The 20,565-nt window shown below is 37.7% G+C and overlaps 1 protein-coding gene across 1 annotated transcript; it reads left to right on the plus strand.

Annotated features, from left to right (window-relative positions):
* Positions 1-8,308: 8,308 nt before the first annotated feature.
* Positions 8,309-17,321, plus strand: LOC307249395 (solute carrier family 2, facilitated glucose transporter member 11-like; the record flags this gene model as incomplete). The annotated part of the gene is made up of 12 exons (XM_080026088.1): positions 8,309-8,332; positions 8,798-8,896; positions 9,193-9,353; positions 10,156-10,280; positions 10,463-10,592; positions 10,702-10,850; positions 11,406-11,593; positions 12,253-12,363; positions 15,441-15,542; positions 16,096-16,171; positions 16,659-16,786; positions 17,103-17,321. The coding sequence occupies 12 exons, from the start codon at positions 8,309-8,311 to the stop codon at positions 17,319-17,321; spliced, it is 1,512 nt and encodes a 503-aa protein (XP_079882214.1).
* Between the last annotated feature and the right edge of the window lie 3,244 nt (positions 17,322-20,565).

The raw sequence follows: 20,565 nt of genomic DNA on the forward strand, positions 1-20,565 counted from the left end.
TTCGTCTTGTTTGAAACTATATATTTTTGACCGATTTGTTAGGGTTTCATCTTAGGCACAGAGCAATTAGGATCCAATGGGCTCTGTGCTGAGAGACAGACAAAATAATATGGACACAGAGATCCCATGTTTCTGTAACTGTATCAAATGCTTGAGCTGTAAAGGACATGCCCTAATACTCTTTGCCTAAATTCAGCCTATAGACTGAATATAGCATTTACTAGACACCTATATAATACAATTCTTCACTAATATTAACTGTCACTTTTGCTCTCAACTTTATTAATCACTTTTTTGCATCCTTATCCACTGATAAGAAAAAATTATATAAAATACACAAGTACCACTTTCAGAGGGATGGCAGGACACTCCGTGCTTCTCTGTGACGTGGTAATGGGCCTGCCTCCGTCTGCGGCAGTCCTGCCTCCACCAGCAACTGCACAAGAAGAAGGAACTTAAAGCATTGAAAATCTCACAGACATCAAATCATTCCTTCGATAGGAAAGCGTACAAGCCTCCTATGGCAACATGACAGTGTGAACACCGTACAGTTTGTCCTCTATGATCCCATTGAGCCTGTGAGTATAGGACAGGTAACTTACTGTAAAAGTGAACACAGCACCATGACGAGAACACACCCGATCACACACAGCACCAGCACTGTGGCAACGGTCTGTTGTCTGTGATTGGTCGCTACTACAGCGAGCAGGTCTGCATGCTCACACCTCATCCCCATGAAGCCTTGATGACACCTACAACCAGGAAGAGAAATCACATCGGAGAGTGCAGAAAAAATTGGGAGACAATTTGTCCCCCAAATTAACTCACCTAGTAAGCAAAACACACTTTTTAAATGTATTTCAAAATAGATATGGGTCCCCAGAGGGTATAGAGACTCCCAAATTAAAAACAACCCTCTCGCTTTTTCTCCCCCTCCACTTTTCTGAAAACCTGTGTTCAAAAACCTCAGTCGGTATGTTATTTCTCTCCCCTTAGAACGTCATAAGGGGACCAACCTAACTTAGCACTACCTCCACTTGTGATAAGCACACCACCAGATACCCCTGAATCTAACTGACAGTTGAATTAAAACCGGCAGTTAGGTTCAGGGCCAATCAGAGCAGACTGACCTTTTTGAAAGACGGGGCTTAAAGAGAGAGGCTCTCAAACGGAGTGTTTCAGATAGAGGCTGAAAACTCTTGCTGTAACTAACCTTGAGTTCCAATACCCATACCTTCTGCTATCTAGTATGGTATAAAAAAGATTAAGGATGTCCCAATTCTTGTGGCCAGAGTTAATATGCTTAAAAATACCCGGATGTCTACAACATTCGACCGGGATTTTTAGTGTTGAAATCAGCATGCCATTTGTGCGATTCTGACCCACAATCCAGTGCGCACCGGAAGTGACGTCACATCGATGTAGCCTCCGTATGGAAACAACTGGATGTGAAGGATATAAAAGCTAGAGGCAAGATCAAGGCACAATGTTATGATGAAATAAATAAGTAAAAGTATGTCCAAATTGTATGCCTACTACATGCTAATTAGATTATTTTTATGGTCAGATGTAGTATGTAGAATAGAAAAAAGAAAGAGTATGCGATCTGGAACGCAGTTATTATGTGCAGACTTCACTGCAAAGCCCTGTCCAAAACGAAGGCCAAAGTGCTTTGAATTGTGATAAAAGAACAATATGACCAAATCCATTTAAAATACAAATTTGGAAGAAGGTAAAACGTGTTTGTTAGGTCTAAATGTGGAATTATTTTCCCACGTAAAGTGTATTGATAAAATATGCATGGCTAAACACTGTCAGCTGGCTTGTTTGGAAGTGAACGACAGTCAAATCAGCAACATTAATTGGCATTTTATATTAAAAGACAGGGACAACTTACACACATGCAGGCGTCTCCTCTAGTATCAGGAAGCGACATGTGCCATGGAAGCAGAAATGGCGATGGGAGTCTGGACAGTCATCAAAATGAAACCGAACAGCCGCTGCCACAAACTCTGCAAGGTCGTACAACAAGATACGGTTGACATTTCCAGGGGACTTACATATATAAAAGGACCATGAATCACAGATATATTCTACTGAAACCGATGCAAATTAAATAATTTAAGCTGTGCAGCCAGTTAGTTGGGAGGAGGAGTGAGAGAAAGCTTCTACCAATATGTTAGTGAGTTACTTGAAACAATGGTGCAGATCCTTAATTTGTCAAGGGCATGAATTCTATTCTCAATATGTATCACATATTATTAGGGCCCTTATTCAGAAAACACACCCTGAGACAGGTGAAAATCGTTAATCTAAATATAGACAAAGCCTGAGGAGACCTGAAACAACAACATGTACTAAATACTAAAGTCGACACCCACGCCACCAACGCCACCAACGCCACACTGAAGCCTTTTGTTAGCAGTTGCGTGTGGATTTGTGGTGGCTTACAATGTACCTGGGAGGGACAATTAGAGGTAAGAAGAGTGAGACGCTGCAAACAAAAACCTCTCACTTAATCGACATTAACACTTAGGTGAGAGCCCATCCCTGCTGCAACCATAGTTCTTTAGCAGAAATGAAAGCCTTTTAATACTATTTTTTTCTCTCATCTCAGATTTCACTCGGGAACAAAATATCGGATCAATGAATGGCCTGGGAAAAAGGGACATTTCTTACAGTCAGACAAATTCCCAACATACTGATTCAAACAAAAGTCAGTGTTTCCCCCGAGAAGCAGAAGCACAGTGTGGCATTCAGGGTGGGAAGGAGAATCAACATCCAGACAGATAGCTGCCTCCGTCACACACTCCATTCCAACCGTAAATGGGCTTTTGGATTGCAGCCTACATTATTTGTCTCCCTCTTTCAGTCTCTGTGAAAGCCCTCTCTTCTCCCTGAGGTATCTGCCTACCAAACCTCTCTCTTTCCATGTGTTTTTGGCACCCGGACAAGAGCAAACACTCAGACAGTGAACCAGCCTTTAGGGCATGTGAGGTGCTATTCAGACAACAATTCAATACCCTATTGTAAGACGGCTGAATATGCTGCTCATATTTACTGATTGTTATCTTTAAATTATAGTACAATTGCAGCCCTCACTCATGCTAAGAGGATCAATTATCAGTGAGCGCCACACTGTCTACTCTTCATGAGCTGATGCATTGCAGCTCGATGGGAAGATTTACAGTGTTGAGAACATCCGGCTGCAATAGCAACGTTGCTATTGGCAAATATTTTACTAGATATGGCTTAACAACAGGAATTCAACCCTTAAACTGCATCCGGACACAAGATGTCTGCACTTTAACTTACTTTTAACTGGAGGGATCTTGGTTGTAGGAAGAGCAGTAGGAAGAGTTGTGCTTCTACTGCTGGTGGTTAAAGAGCTGCTTGTCGAGGTGTTTGGAGCAGCAGAGGAGTTTGTATCGATGGATATACTGGCCTCAAAAATAGTTGAATTGCTCTGCCCTGCTCCAAAGGTAAAAAGGGAACCTGCAGAAGCGGACACAAGACCACTGTTAACATATGATAAAGTCGTGATGTGAAGAAATTTGGAAGAAAGAAGCGAATCCCTGCAGGAATATAATACCAAAAAGTTTACCGTAAACTCACCATTGAATACCACAGACATACTAAAAGTACCTATAGGAATATAAAAAAATATATATTACTGTATTGTGATTTTGAAAACATCAAACTATGACAAGCAACCTAAAGGCATAGTAATCTGCTTCTGTAGTACAGCTAAGATCATGCAACCACGTGATATCGATGCTTCTTTGACTTACTGGTACCCAACAATAGTAACAGGGTCAAGCATCCACTAAAAGGATGAGACCAAAGCACTATAAATACAGTGGGTCCTGTGAAGACATGCACAGAATCACAACTAGAAACAGAGACCATGCAGCTCCTATACACGGGGAGGGTGGTTTGTTGTGCAAGAAAGCTGACAGAAACGTAAACTTAATAAGAAATGGTCATTTTTACCACTTTTTCAAATTATGAAAATGCATAACACAGAAATCCATAAAAAATAATACACCTTCTTAAGTCTATTTATATAATGGAGGATATTTAATCAAAGAAGGCCAAATGAAGAACAGTAAGCACAGAATGTTGAATATGCAATATATAGGCCTAGTGACAAAGATAAAACCCTTTGACATTTCTATAGAATGGAACTCATTTGTAGTTACAAGTCATACAGTGATCCAGTGGATTCATGGTACACAACAGTATCAATCTCTCATTCAACTCTGTTACATTGAATCGTCATGTTTGACATAAAATTACATGCATTGAAATAAATAATACACTCCCCCCCCAAAAAAAAAATCAACTAAATAAAAAATAAAATAAAAATTCGACTCACCGCTTATGAGAAAGATTGTATCCCAGAAAATCCGAGTCATCATGACGACCTTAAATCCAAACTATGGCCAATTCTCGGGCAGTTCCACTGAAATGCGGGCTTGTGTCAGGAAATCACATTAGTCATTAGTGTTGCAGGCTGCGGGGCGAGCAGCGGCAGCAGCAAAGGAGCCCATCAGCACAGCAAACATTTTATCCCCCAATCACAGCGCAAGACCTGTCGGCTGGTGTCATTCACTCACACACACACACACACACACAAACACACACACGTCTGATCAGATCTGAACGGTCGCCTTCAGATGAACCGTGGCCGAGTATTCTTCCTCCTGAGGGATGTCCGGGCGTTTAACTTCACTGTGCTCAATTGAGGAAACTCGTGGGAATCCCGTCGGAGGCTTACCAATTAGAGTCGGAGTGGGAGGAGGGGGGATCTCAATCTCAACGCGTCACATTGAGGTCTCAATAGGACTTCAATGTGACGCGTTGCTTGGATAATTGTTTTCGTCAGGTGCACCTTAGCCTGCAGGTTATTAGGCTACTTCAAGTATTATTAATTTAAAAACTAGTTTTACTTTCATCTGAATTGAATTTCATCTGGAAGAACGTTTGAGTCCTGCTTTTTTCTTTGCCGTTTGCCTCCTGCCAAATACAACATTAGTTTTAAATTAAATAGGCTCATTTGATCAAGGTCAAGGTCACTTTTATTTATATAGCACCTTATAAGAACCTAAATTCACCAAAGTGCTTTACATAAAATACATAAATTAAAATACAACAGCACACATTACAAAACACTTACAGAAATGACACAAAACAATTCATTAAAACGTAAAAGCCTGTGACAAAAGGTGAGTTTTAAGAGTGGACTTGAAGGTTTCCAGAGACTCAGATGAGCGAATATGGTGTGGTAAGCTGTTCCAAAGTTTCGGGGCAACCACGGAGAATGCACGATCGCCTTTAGTTTTAAGCCTGCTGTTTGGCACATCCATAGATCAACTAAATAAATGGCTAATAGTAATTTAGGATAAATAATCATTAGTGCAGCAGTGTGAAACACTGCACACTTTCCTTTTCACTTGCCCTCAGTTATAGAGGTCGTCCTCATATAGTCCCAAAGCTTCCACCCTTTCTTTTATGTGTGTCCCGGTGTTGCACCGAAAGCTGTGACCTGTCAGAATGTGTGACCCAAGAGGGCGCTGTTCTTATTGATTAACCCAGTCTCATGGTGAAATATAGGCTATGTAAAAACTTTGGTCCATTGCATAAATCGTATAAGTTTCTCAAAATTGGCACTGAAATGGTCAGATTGTTTTTTTTGTTTTAAAGGTGAATAACCAACCTAGTTACCCATCACAGTGAAATGTGTAGGCTATACTTTTTCCACTGCGCAATCATTTTAAATTGGAAGCAAACAACTTAATAATCTCTCGATTGCAGGGCTGTTTTTGTGAAACTATGTTTTCAGCTGTGGACCAACATAAGTATTACAACATTTCACTGTGAGACTGGGTTGTTTTTTGTCACACACTTCTGATAAGCTCCCCATTGAAGATGCTGAGATGCACAATATAAGCAGCAGAAAAAGAACAATGGTGAGCAACATTGCAACAAAACCAGCTCCATCTGCTGGACATAAAAAAAATTGATGAACAGACATTTCCTTGAGCCATAATGATAATAAGATATCGATTATTGTCTCTTCATAATGAGACCATGTGTCTCAATGAGATAACCTGTCTAAATAAAGTTTATGATAACACTGAAACACTACATATAGTCTATAGGCTGTAGTGTACAGAGGAAGAGACTATATCAACATATACTTTAAAGATGCATGTTATCCAAAAATATTCATATCAATAGGTTTTGGTAAATTGATTAACTTCAAATGTGTTAAATGTATACATCAGTTAATGCATGCCCTGCCATTTTACCTGCATGCTGTGGTCCTCCCTGCAATCCTGTGTCCAAATCTAGATTTAAGATTTTTGCTATTTTAGTTTGCGTTCACATGCAGCATATTTCAAAATAAAATTGTGTTTAATCACATTCCCACAAAGTGACACAGATATTATTGGGGCCAGACAATGGGGCCAGAATTCTGCAGGTATGTGTATATAATGCATAGTAGGCGTTTACTGGGCTTGTAATTTATCTATGCTGCCTGTATTCAAAGAACAGTATTTTGAATGCGTATGCTTCTATTAATTTATATTTTGTGAAAGGTCGAACTTAGACTAAATAAAAAAATAAAACTTGAATGGTGGCGAAAAATATATTTCATTGTTATTTTCATGAAATACACATTGATGGAGGTAGTCTACATAAGGAGAGAAATGTTATTCAGTATTCTAGACAATTTGAACTGCACGTGTCATAGCCTATTTAAGATGGTGAGAGACAGACACTACTGATTTATGAAATGCGACCTCACGTCTGGGTACCACCTGAATATCACTCCTCTGTGGTTGATGAAACACCTCACTAACCTCTGCATGCACGGTTGCTCTTACAGTTTTTTTCGATTGCTAAATCACAGTGGGCACAACTGGAGCGACATGTGCAAAACTCTAACAACAGCGGTTCATGTGGACCAAACACTAGATCGTTTTTCATTGCTTAAACACAATTTTCAAAACTCTACACACCTATATCATGGCTTAACCACAGCCTGCACAACACTGTGGATTTCCAGCACTTTTTTTCAAATGCTAACACACTGCTGCCACAACTGTAAACCACACATTCAAAACAGAATAGATATCAGCCTAGTGCATTTCAAACACTGCGGATTGCAATTTCAACTGAAACACTAAGATGTCTTGTTTTAGACTTGTTAGTGTTAGTGAACATATACAGTATAAAGGGAAAGCTCAAAAATACATTTTTTTTTTGGAAATGGACCAATGAAGACAGGTTGTTGGAGGGAGAAGAGTGGCAGTGAGAGTGTGGATGTGTGGAGGAAGACCTAGAAGACATAGAGCTGTAATGTCTGATGAAATACAGTAATGGCTACACTGAAAACCCTGTTGTGAATCATGGTCTCGCATTGAGAGAGGCAGGGTTGAGGGTGCAACCCAATCTGCAAAAATCTAAAGTTGCATCTGTAATACGAATTTTCCAGCAAACAAACAGCTTAGGTTTGCGTCCTTACAGTAAATGACAACAGCAGGAATTGATTTCAGTACTACAATTATAGAATATTTACACAGATAAATACTACATTTGGAAATGTTTTCAGTAAAATATTCAAAATGTGTATTGAAGCAAACTTCTGATTTTAATTTATTTTTGTTTACCTAAAAAAACTGTTATGTTATAATATAAACAATTTCATGTGAAATAATTTCACCCTTTCACCAAAGAAAATATTACGTAATTTGTGTGAAATAACTCAAATTATTCAAACTGTAAAGATTAAAAGTTTGTAATTTGTGTATTGGGGTTTGATGCTAGTGTTTGTACTCTGAGCATGTTTCTAGTGACAGTGAGTGTTATCTCAATGAGGCTGGTTCATAGTGTTTGCTGTACTGAGCCTATTTTGCAGGTGAAGTGACCTGTTCAGCTCCAGTGACTGTTGGTAGTGCAGACTGTAGTTAGAGTTTTGCACATTGAGCTACAGTTGTGCCCACTGTGGTTTAGCGATCGAAAATAACTGTAATAACTCGCGAAAACCTGCGTATGATATTGTTACATGGATAAATCATTGATGTGGAAATATAAGAGCTTCGGTAAGACATCAGCCCAGTACTTGGCCGCTCGTGCGTCAACCTTCCGCACCAACTGCAAGAGCCAATCACAAGAGTCTGTGAAGCTTTGCGCGTGCTGTAAAGTATCCATACTTCGGAGTTGGTTTCACCTTGTCGTGGCTGGCTATTGGACTTCATCAAGTTACTTTACTAACATCTGACCACGAAATTCGAGAAATATGTCACGTGCTGGTGCACAGAAGGTAAATTAGTGAAATATACTTTGCATTAAGTTGACCTAATTCTTGCATTGAAGCTAAATTCCTTTGAGGCTGTGTAGTTCACGACCATGTGTTGTTCTTGTCATTGTTGTTGTTGTAACAACATAGAAAAGTATGAACCTGTAAAAAACTTGTGCCCAACAACTAAAGTTGCAGAAGAATCAGGCAGTATTTGAAGGTGTCATGTATTGTAGGTGCATGTGATTGTTGTACAGTTGTTTACATGTTGGATTATAGATTGACATTCAATACAAACATGTTGATCTATCTATCTATCTATCTATCTATCTATCTATCTATCTATCTATCTATCTATCTATCTATCTATCTATCTATCTATCTATCTATCTATCTATCTATCTATCTATCTATCTATCTATCTATCTATCTATCTATCTATCTATCTATCTATCTATCTATCTATTCTGTCGGTGTCTGCATTATCAGGGGAGTCCTGTGACATTGATGCTAATGGTTGCTTCTGCAGCCATTGGAGGAACTCTTCAATATGGCTACAACCTTGCCATTATGAATGCTCCCACAACTGTGAGTTTTTCAGTCTGAGCTGCCATAGTATTTTTGTTTGTGTGTGCGTGTGTGTGCGTGTGTGTGTGTGTGTGTGTGTGTGTGTGTGTGTGTGTGTGTGTTTTCCCTGTGTGGATCGGCATTGTTGTTATTTCAATCACAATCCCGTTTAATCGTGCTGTAGAAATGCAAATCATGAATGCAGGATCTTTCCTCTGGCAACGTCTTTGACCGTTGCTCTGTTAACAATAATGCATGTGAGTATCAGGTTAACTCGGTGAGGCTTTAACCGACGACTGTGTTATCCTTTCTTACAGTTCATTCAAACCTTCATCAATGATACGTTCCTGGAGCGCTGGGACATCCAGTTGGAGGATTACCTGGTGACTCTGATCTGGACAATTATTGTCTCTATCTTCTCGTTGGGGGGCTTTGCAGGGGCTCTTATCGCAGGACCTATGACCATTCGTTTCGGGAGGTAATCATTACACAGCTGTATAAACATGTGTGAATATATTCAAATAAACTGTAAAATAAAACAGTTTTAGTTTAATTATTTCCCGAAGCAGCTGAAAAGTTAATGTTTTAGCATGCGTTATTCATAAAGAAATGAAACCTCTATTTGTTAAATACTTTTTTTAGTGGCACATTTGGTGCTGAAATGAAGTTTTTGCAGTGGCAACATGTTATGTGGAGTGAAGAATCACCCTTTTCTATTTAGCAGTATGATGGAGGGCGTTACCTGTCTGACTGTAGTGTGCCAATTGTAAAGTTTGGTGGTGGAGGGATAATGCTATGGGGCTGATTTAGGGTCTTTTGTTCCAGTCAAGGATAATCGTAATGCTTCAGCTTACCAATACATTTTGGATCTATACTTCCAACAGTTTGGGGAAGCCCCTTTTCTGTTCCAGCATGACTGTATGACAGTGCCCCAGTGCACAAATCAAGGTCCATAATGGCATTGGATGAGCTTGGTGTAGAAGAACTTGACTGCACATAATAATAATAATAATAATAATAATAATAATAATAATAATAATAATAATAATAATAATAATAATAATAATAATAATAATAATAATGATGGTGATGATGATGATGATGATGATGATGATGATGATAACATTAATAATAATAAACTACTTTATTTGTATATAGTGTAATCAACCTTTAATGGCCTAAAGGACAGTCCATGAGTCCATGTTTTTTTAAGACTTAAACTCTCATTGACCACCAAATATTAGCCATTTTCTCATTCTGTCTTCCTTCTCCTTCCAAAGGAAGAAATGCATGTTGTTAAACAACATTTTCCTCCTGACTGGTTCACTCTTAGCTCTGACAAGTAGAGCTGCCAAGTCTTTTGAGATGATCATCATCTCACGCGTCCTGGTTGGGATCAATGCCGGTATGCCATTTATGACGGTACTATACAGTATACAGTATATTTCTGTTTGCCTTCAATACTATCAAATGTTTCTTACTGTAAATTCATAATTGGCATTAAATATTTAATAATGCCATGGAAACAAAAAAGGTAAAAAAGGTTTTAACAGTGATTTAATTAATGTCACAGACTGTGTTTTGCAGGGATCAGCATGAATGTTCAGCCCATGTATTTTGGAGAAAGTGCACCAAAGCACTTACGAGGGGCCATCTCACTATCATCCGCTGTTTTCACAGCTTTTGGTGTTGTGTTAGGACAAGTGGTCGGACTCAGGTATGGACACCATCTAATAATTCTTTGTCAAATTATGCCAATGTTTTAATAAAAAATATGTGCAATGTGCAAAGATATCCAAAAAAACACTCTATTTATTTATATATAGAGAGATTTTGGGCAGTGAGCCGTGTTGGCAGTATCTTCTTGCAAGTAATGCCATTCCTGGCCTCATTCAGCTCCTTACCCTGCCATGGTTCCCAGAGAGCCCCAGATACCTGCTCATCGACAAGGGGGATAAGGAGGCTTGTATTAACGGTGGGCACTGTAAAATGTCAACCAGTAAATATTATGTACTCTACTCTAAGTATTTTCATTTCATCTAGGCCTACTTTATACTTTTTTATACTACATTTGACAAAAAAAATTATACTTGGAGCACCTTGTCATGTTTCAGATGCTAAGGAAGTGTAAGCAGTTCCACCAAAACAAAGATTTTCCCTCTAAAAACCTTATGTAGTTTGATGATGATCAGAACCCCAACAAAATAAAATTAATATATAAGTCACAACAACAACAAAAAATTCTAAAAAATGAACAAACGTATTTAATCTTTTTTATATCATCATGCGCTTTATCTTGTGACCCTCTGACACCCAGGTTGCCACAAAACTAAATTAGTGAACTCTGTTTAAAGTGGGAAAAGTTTGCTTAACCTCAACGATCTGAAAAATGAAAATTTCTAAGTATTGTTGAAAATGAAATGGTGTCATATAGAATAACAGATCACCTTTTTTTCATTTGTACGAAACACAAAAAAATTAAGTAATAGCCAGAGAATGACCGACAAACGTTTTTTGTTTTCCTCGCCAGCCTTGAGACGTTTGCGGGGCTGTGAAGTCCAGAGCAGTGAGCTGGATGAGATCCTTCAGGAACAGGCCGAAGCCAAAGGCATGAGGCCCCGGCGGCCCTGGGAACTTTTCGCTGATCGCTCGGTGCGCTGGCAGCTCATCTCTGTGATGATCATCAGCAGTGCCATGCAGCTCTGTGGCAATGACTCGGTAAGAAGAGCTGGCATGGCAGAATGGCATCAATGTCATTGTCAAGAAAGGTTTTTCACTGTACCCTTTGTGTATCTGAGAGTGTGGTAGGCTGTCTCCATAGCAAATATTGTTATATAACCCATGAGGAGCAGTGTCCCTGATATCTGAGCTAAAGTAACAGTGTCTGATGTCCTCTCGGCCCGCTGCTATGTCACAAGGTTAATTCGAAATTTGAGAAGATCCATCAGCATGTTTGTTTCACGTCTTGGTTTCTCAATGTACCTGCAGCCAGGGCATATCAATAATGCAAGCTGTTGATGCATCATGCAGTAAGGTATGTTTGAAGACAGCTTATCCTTTTGAATATGCATTAAACACTAAAAGTTGTTTCTTTGTATTTTTACCTCACTTGTTTGTGTTAGAGTTAATAACGAGTCTAAACCGACTTTCAGTACCGAAACAAGTTGCCCTCTCATCAGAAAATTCGGACTAAAAATTCCTGTGCTTCAAGGCTTTTCACCACATGCTTGGCAGCTTTTACTGAAGGGACAGGGTATTAACATAGTTTCTCCATATTTTTGTCCAAAAGGCTGGCTTAATCAGCTTATAATAGCTGAAGTGTTCATAATGATGCTCTGGCAACACTCAGATATCTTCTTATGTTCTTTGTCTTTCAGATTTACTTCTATGCATCATATGTGTTCAAAGAGGCCGGAGTATCTCCTGATAAAATCCAATATATTACAATTGGGACTGGTGCATGTGAATTCACAGCCTGTATAATGTGTGTAAGTATCCCTCCTTAAAACACGTTATATAACCGGTTGGAAGTAAAGAGGCTGCTGCTTGCATTCCTTTTAAAGCTTTAACACAGACTCAGGGCTGAGAACAGCCCATTGTACTGAATGTACTATAGCTAAATACATTTTCACTTCACAGTTGAGAACACAGACATATTATGTTACAATAAGATACGGAAAATACCTGAGTCGCTGTAGGATCAAAATAATATTTGGATGAACTCACTAACTGACACATTATAACGTATTTATATCTGTACAAAACTGAATTGTAAAAAGCGGGAGTCAAAAAGGAAGTTACTGTACGAGAAATGGTCTGGCACATACCCCCGGTTACAGTTTTTCTCAGTTGCTTTGGTGCTTTTCTCAGATCAGAATGAAAATTCTCATAACTATTAGTTCAACCTCCGCAACATTTAGTCATTTGAGCACATCATAGTAGCAATTTCTCCTTCCTCTGAACAAATTGCAAATGCTTTTGGACATGTATCAGTTGCTTTCATACAATTCTCTGCTGTTTTATAATATTGTGCTTTGCAAATGTCATGTCAGTCAAAATGAACTACACTTATGGATGCTGAATAGTCGTTCCCAATAAAACTAATAGTCTTCATTTCATTGCTTGAGTCATTACATACAAAATTGTTGAACTAGTTATCAAATTCTGTCTAGCAAATGTTATACCTTTTCTTTATCATAGATACTTTCCTCGCTGCATTGCAAGGGATAGTATCCGTTGTGATGTAGATGAAAATTTGTGGCCAGACAGACAGGAACGTCTGGATGTGCCAGAATTATTTGCCTATATATGTTCAGTTACAATATGTCCTGTTATATTGTTCACATTTGTGCACAGCTCTACCAAAAGGGTGTTTTTTTATGTTTGTTCTAAATAAGTGACTGAAGTGTATTTTTCTTTTGCACAATGCTGTAGAATTGCAAAGAGCATATACAGTAAAAATGTGAAACATACGTATTCAGTGTCTTGTACTCACTTACTCCCCTAACTACAGCAATGTGTAACTTTACTGTAGTTTTCAAATGGCTGTACAAGTAGTGTATAGTGCTGTCTTGAGCATTTTCAGGTAGTGTCACCGAGTTCTGACCTTTTTTTTTGCATTGGAAAACACTGAGAGAATAAACTGTCATAATGAAAACATGACAAAGCCATTTGACTATCTTGTTCATAAACGATGGTGTCAAGACTTCTCATTTTGATGACACTGGCAGTTTCATTGACATGAATACTTGCTTTTGAGGAATATACTATCCATTTTGAGCAAGTGACGTACTTTTGCAGGTTATCCACTAGGTTTTGCAGTTTGCACTAATTGTTTTGAGAAATGCACTAACTGCTGTGCAAATGTCAATAGTGATGTGAGAAAAGCACCAAAGCGACTGAGAAAAACTGTAACTCTTAATTTTTACCCTTTAGCTTTTTGTACAAATTAAACATTAAAGATGTAATGTGGAAATTAATTAGCGTTAGAAGTGTTGGTGAATAGATTATGTTACCCTTGGACAGAGCAAGGCTTCCTGTTTCCCCTGTTTCAAGTATTTATGCTAAGCTAAGCTAACTTGCTGCTATGAGCACAATTTTCCCAAATGTCAAACAATTTCGAGGCTAGATAGATAGATAATTAGATAGACCACCACCAGTATGACTGTGTGTGAATGAATGGAACCTGGAACCCTGTAAAGCGCTTTGAGTCACAGAGAAATAAAGCGCTATATAAATCTAATCCATTATTATTATAGATAGATAGATAGATAGATAGATAGATAGATAGATAGATAGATAGATAGATAGATAGATAGATAGATAGATAGATAGATAGATAGATAGATAGATAGATAGATAGATAGATAGATAGATAGATAGATAGATAGATAGATAGATAGATAGATAGATAGATAGATAGATAGATAGATAGATAGATAGATAGATAGATAGGCAAGGCAAGTTTATTTATATAGCACAATTCAGACACAAGGCCACTCAAAGTGCTTTACAGGGGCAAGATTAGAATACATAAAACACATTATAAAACATTTAAAAGCTAATAAAAGAAGCAAATAAAATGAAAACTCGATTTAAAAACATTTAAAAGCAAATAAAAGAAGCAAATAAAATAAAAATTGCAGGTTAAAATGGAAACAAAAAAGTCTTCAGACTCGATTTAAAAGAACTGAGAGTTGCAGCAGACCTCAAGTTCTCTGGGAGTTTGTTCCAGATTGTTGGTGCTTAATAACTAAAAGCTGCTTCTCCTTGTTTAGTCCTAACTCTAGGGACTGTAAGTAGACCTGTCCCAGACGACCTAAGGGCTCTGGACGGTTCATAACGTATCAGCATATCAGTAATGTATTTTGGCCCTAAACCATTTAGTGCTTTATAAACCAACATCAGTATTTTGAAATCAATTCTTTGAGTGACTGGAAGCCAGTGTAAAGACCTCAGAACTGGGGTAATGTGATCTACTTTTTTGGTCCTAGTGAGGACTCAAGCAGCAGCGTTCTGAATTAGCTGAATCTGTCTGATAGATTTTTTTGGAAGGCCAGCAAGGACACTGTTACAGTAGTCAAGTCTACTAAAGATAAATGCATGGACAAGTTTTTCTAAATCTTGCTGAGACATAAGCCCTTTAATTCTTGATATGTTTTTTTAGGTGGTAGTAGGCTGATTTATTAATTGATTGTATGTGTTTCTTGAAATTCAAGTCGGAGTCTACAACAACACCAAGATTTCTGGCTTGGGGTGATAGATAGATAGATAGATAGATAGATAGATAGATAGATAGATAGATAGATAGATAGATAGATAGATAGATAGATAGATAGATAGATAGATAGATAGATAGATAGATAGATAGATAGATAGATAGATAGATAGATAGATAGATAGATAGATAGATAGATAGATAGATAGATAGATAGATAGATAGATAGATAGATAGATAGATAGATAGATAGATATTAGTTGAACTTTATGAACATAATTAATATTAATATTTTGAATTACATATAACAAGAACAAAATCATGATGTAGATGTTTTGATGATTTCAGAACCTGCTGATCGAGCGTAAAGGTCGGAGGATCATGCTGATGGGAGGGTACATCCTCATGACCATCTGGGCTGTTGTATTTACTATCGCTCTGTCGTTTGAGGTAATAAAAACGCTTACCTTTATAATCACCAACTTATCTGACCACCAACTCCAATGTTCACATAAATGCTGGGAATGTATTAAAACCTGTAATAAGTATGTGAGTAGGATAATAATATTTTAATATATTTTGTGATTTTTTTTAAATCTTTTCTTGACCAAACTATGCCAAACTTGACAATGACTGTTTAAAAATTGTTCAAATATTTCTATTGAATCATCATTATTAATAGCTAACATATTTTGCCAGACTGACTGAATGTATTTAAAACATTTAAGCACTTAAATAATTCAATCCGTCAGTCCACTAGGAGGCCTCGTGAGTCAACATCCAAGCTTTAGGGGGAACAAAATATACAGTAGACTGAGAATTGAAGAATAATGAAGATAATTCACAAGATTTGCAAGTTTAGAGTTTGAGGAGTGTATCATTTAAGTTAGTGATGCTTATTTAAAGACTTATCACAAATCTATTATATATGAAGGAGTCAGAATGCTTGAACTGGTTTATTTGCTAACTACTTCTTATTCTTCACTTCCACACATGCAAACAGCACATTATATCCTGGATGCCGTACATGAGCATGGGCTGCATCTTCACCTACATCCTCAGCTTTGGCATGGGACCAGGTCAGTTCAACATGTTTGTAGGAGGGTTTGTTTTATTTCTATTTAGTTTCACATGAACCAGTCACATTAATGTTGTCTCAAGAGTCTTCTTCTTTATCTCAGTTCATCAAGATGAACCACTTAAATCCATTATTAGAAATGATGATTCATGATTCCTTTCACATTTCCTTCTACACATTTCAGTGTTACATCAACCATTTAATCCAGTTGTAATCATTTTCTCACCCTCTAGACTTTGCTGAATGTATAAATGTTTAATAAAGCTACTTATTGCTTATTATTTTTGAACAAACACTATCATATTGACAATGTGAACATTTCATGTCATGATCATCCTGTCCAAAATTATTGTGATTCATGATTAATATTATCTGGATAATCAAATTGAACTAAATCAGTAAATCAATGTAGGTTTTTACATTAGCGAGCTAGACAGCTTTTCCATTCACACGTGACAATTTTTGGTTGTTTTTGGGGTTTTTTCCAGCTGGAGTGACCGGCATTCTGCCCACAGAGCTATTCAATCAGACCGCTCGGCCAGCGGCCTACATGATCGCTGGCTCCATGATGTGGCTCAACCTTTTCATCATTGGAATGATCTTCCCTTTTCTAGTGGTCAGTTGCTGTCACTGCATTCATCCATCCATCCGAGGCTAACAAACATGCTCTGACAATAAACGAGTATACATACAAAGAAAAAGAACCTTGCCCTCTAATGATAAATGCAACATGTATTGGGGCACTATTTAAAACACAGATTCATGCGTCTCATTCTGGTAGGGGACTACCCACCAGAGTTCAGAGTGTCAAACTCGGGATTCATACATATATGCAAGTAAACAGAGACAGGCTTTGAGTTAGTTAAGCTTTTTCACACAATTAGACATTTTAGAAGTCATTAATTTGTCTCACATCTCTGTTTCTTTCACAGAGTGAGTTGAGCGAGTACTGCTTCGTGCCTTTCGGGGCTGTCTGCCTGTTGTCTGCGCTGTACGTCGGCCTGTTTCTGCCCGAGACCAAGGGGAAGTCTCTGTCGGCCATCACCAGTGAATTTCACAAGCTCAACTTCAAAGGCCAGGAAAATGCCGGAGTGTTGGAAACCCAGGCTCAGTATCAGCTGGGTGAAGTGTGTCACTCCACGGCCTTGTAGACAGACCTTTTATCTCATGACACACACACGGGACTCAAACTTGCGTCCCCTGTATTGCCTCAATATGAGTTCATGTGATGGAGCTGGAGGACGTCAAGCACAGTCTGAAAGGAAAAGGGTGGGGGGAATGTTAAAGGTGCTGTAAGCGGAATGGTTCTTTTAGCTAACTTCCTGTCCGTTACTGCAGTTAGCAGTCCCCTCGCTCGTCCCTACGTCACCACATTAACATAAGTTATCTAGCATCATCTCAGATCCATGAGTGTGATAAAACATGATAAAAAACCATCAAAACAGACATTGGGAAGGATTTTTACCTGCTCCGTCATTGTAGGCGCATACACATTCACCCATCTGTTGCTCTGGCGTGCACCGGCAGTGAGACCATGGAGTGTATAACTATATATGAGTGAGACCAATGTCGGTTTGTAGCGTTCTCTCTTCTGATTGGATAAAAATGTCGGGATACTCCAATACGTTTATTTGTCGATTACATGCAAAGCAGCTGACTGAGAGATCGGCTTTATGAAACACGCACATTATGTAAGTGATCACTGTATGAATAAAGAGCGATTTTACACTTATATTAATATTACTTCACCTTTAACTTTCATGTCACTCACAAGCAACTTCGTATTCTATAAGTCATATCTGGACTATGTTTTCTTTGAGGAGTGTTTAAAGTAACTTTCTGTATGTGAATACACTTGTGTTTTGCTACACTGTGTCACTGATTGATATGAGAATTTTTTAAAATTAAAACTGCTGTTTATTTCGGATATTTGTTGCAGAAAAGAAATGATCTGCGAAGGTATTTTACAGTTGTTCTTGTTTAATGGGACAAAGAACACAGTCATCCATGTTACCAGCAGAGTTTTTTATTTCTATGTCCTTTCTTTATTCTCTTATTCGGGAGGAAGTGAACAGGCCTTCCAGTTAAAATACCTACCAAAAGTCTTTGCTGTGTGAACCATATCCAAGAGAATGCATTTAGATGGAATATATTAACATAAACTGTAACAGTTGTTGAGCATTGGTGCTGTTAAGACAAATTGTGAAATTGCATTTTTTTACACAAGTGGAGTATGTCCAATTGTTAATATTGAATATTCAGTTATTCTTTAATGATTTTACCCTGAGCCAATACAAGTATCTTGTCATCAATTTAATGTTTCAATGAGATCAGTAATAAAGTCACATCATATTAAAAAGAGTTTGGTGTCAAAAGACAGACGGAAAAGTTTTTTAAATTTTTGATTCACCCACTGTTTGGTTTGCTCAGTACAAATGCTCCTTTTGACCCCCGCACCAATTCACGCTCACTACTACCACAACAATGATTAATCTTTATAGTATATATTTTTTTTTCTTTTTTTATATGCCGATATTTAGCCTTAACATCAAGGAAAATGTTACTTCTGTATTTAAAAAAACAAAATCAGCAGACTTCTGTGTCCTCTGGTTGTTGGTTTTATAGTTATTATTGTACAGTAAAATGTGTAGATAAAATTGGGACACGTTATCGCTGTGCCAGATCCACTGATGGGTCCAACCTTTAAAAAATAATGCAGCAGAGCCATGTTCTTTATAGACTTTATAGTCTTAACTCCGAGGGAGAGTGTCAGGAACAACTTGTAGTAAATGTGTCATATCTCGTCAATATAATTATGGACCAAACAAATACAATCTGAAGCAATATCCTCATACATCCAAGCTGGGATCTAACACTTGTTGGTTGAGCTTGGCCTGAAACAGAAGAACTAAACTTTTAAAGGGCAATCCAGCAATTTCAATATCACAGTTCCTTTAAGTTCAAGTAGGCAACTTGCACGAAACTACGACAGAGTATAAGGAACATGTTGAGAAAAAAATTAACAAAAGGATTTACGAGAATAAAAGTTGTTAAATTACGAGAATAAAGGTCATGATTTTAGGAGAATAAAAGTCTTAATATTATGAGAATGAAGGGGTAGTTTGAGGCTATGTGTTATTTAGAGAAGGAATATCATTAGAGTCCTTCACCCTGCATTCTAATGAGGAACGTGGAGCATCTTGTGAAGTAGTTGTAATTCAGTACAGATTTCACAAATAAGTAAATACTTATCTTCTGGCCCATCAGCACCACGTTATCATACGTAACATGATTTTGAAAAGAATATGCAAGGAAATGTGTCTGTTCAGAACAAAGAATCACTATGAGGAAATGAAATAGTCTCTTTTGTGGTGGAAGAGGGTTGTTTTGCTGAATTATGTTTTCCCCCCTAAAACTAGCCTACGACTTTATTCACGTAATATTTACATTTTTTCTCATAATATTTCGAGTATTGAGAATAAAATATTGTATTTTCGTAATTCTGCAAGATTAAAAGTCGCAATTTTACAGGTAAAAACATTGGTATGGCAAGGCAAGCCAAGTTTATTTATACAGCACAATTCGGACACAAGGCCATTCAAAGGGGCATACAATTCATATAAGACATATATATAAGACAAGATAAGACATTTGAAATTGCGTTTAAGAAATAATAAAAACAAAGAAAATACACAAGATTAGTTTACTTTAGATATCATGTTGGCGGATCACGTGTCTGTTCGGACTGAAGTCTCTTTCGCCAAATTCGAGTGTAGATGAGAGTTGGCAATTAAATACCATTTGACACAATATACAAGTTTTCAAGTAGGTGTGTCCCAAACACTTAACTCTTTGTGTGTCCCAACAGCATTAAAGCTGGGGTGGAGGATTTGGGGAGAAAATTAACAGAGAATCGGAGCCTCGCTCTGATTGGTCAAAGTGTACAGCTCATGTTAAGCTTTAATAGACTTGTCAGCTCTTTTGCAAGTTTTTCAAATTAGGCCTTTTTCAATTAGGCTACTTACCTGCAACATTGTGTCCTCATCTATTGAGTTAGATTACTGCGCGCAATTTATCAAAGTGTATTAGTACAAAACAGCATACAAATAACCTGAATGTACCTGTGAAGATACACTCAAAATCCCCTATTCAGAGACAACCAGTTCGACAGAACAGACATGTGATGTTTTAGCTTTACAGGGGCATAGAATACATCAAGATTAAAAAAGCGAATAAAAAATGAATAAGAAAATAAATAAATAAATAAAAATGGCAGGTTAAAAGGGAAACAGAAAAGTATTTTCACAAAAGTGACAATGTCCTCCAAGCCTGGTGATTTTTTTTTTTTCTGAACAGACACAGTTTCTTGAATATTATTTTTCAAAATCCTGTTAC

This window comes from Ammodytes marinus (genome assembly GCF_949987685.1).
Source record: "Ammodytes marinus genome assembly, chromosome: 4".
Taxonomy (NCBI): domain Eukaryota; kingdom Metazoa; phylum Chordata; class Actinopteri; order Uranoscopiformes; family Ammodytidae; genus Ammodytes; species Ammodytes marinus.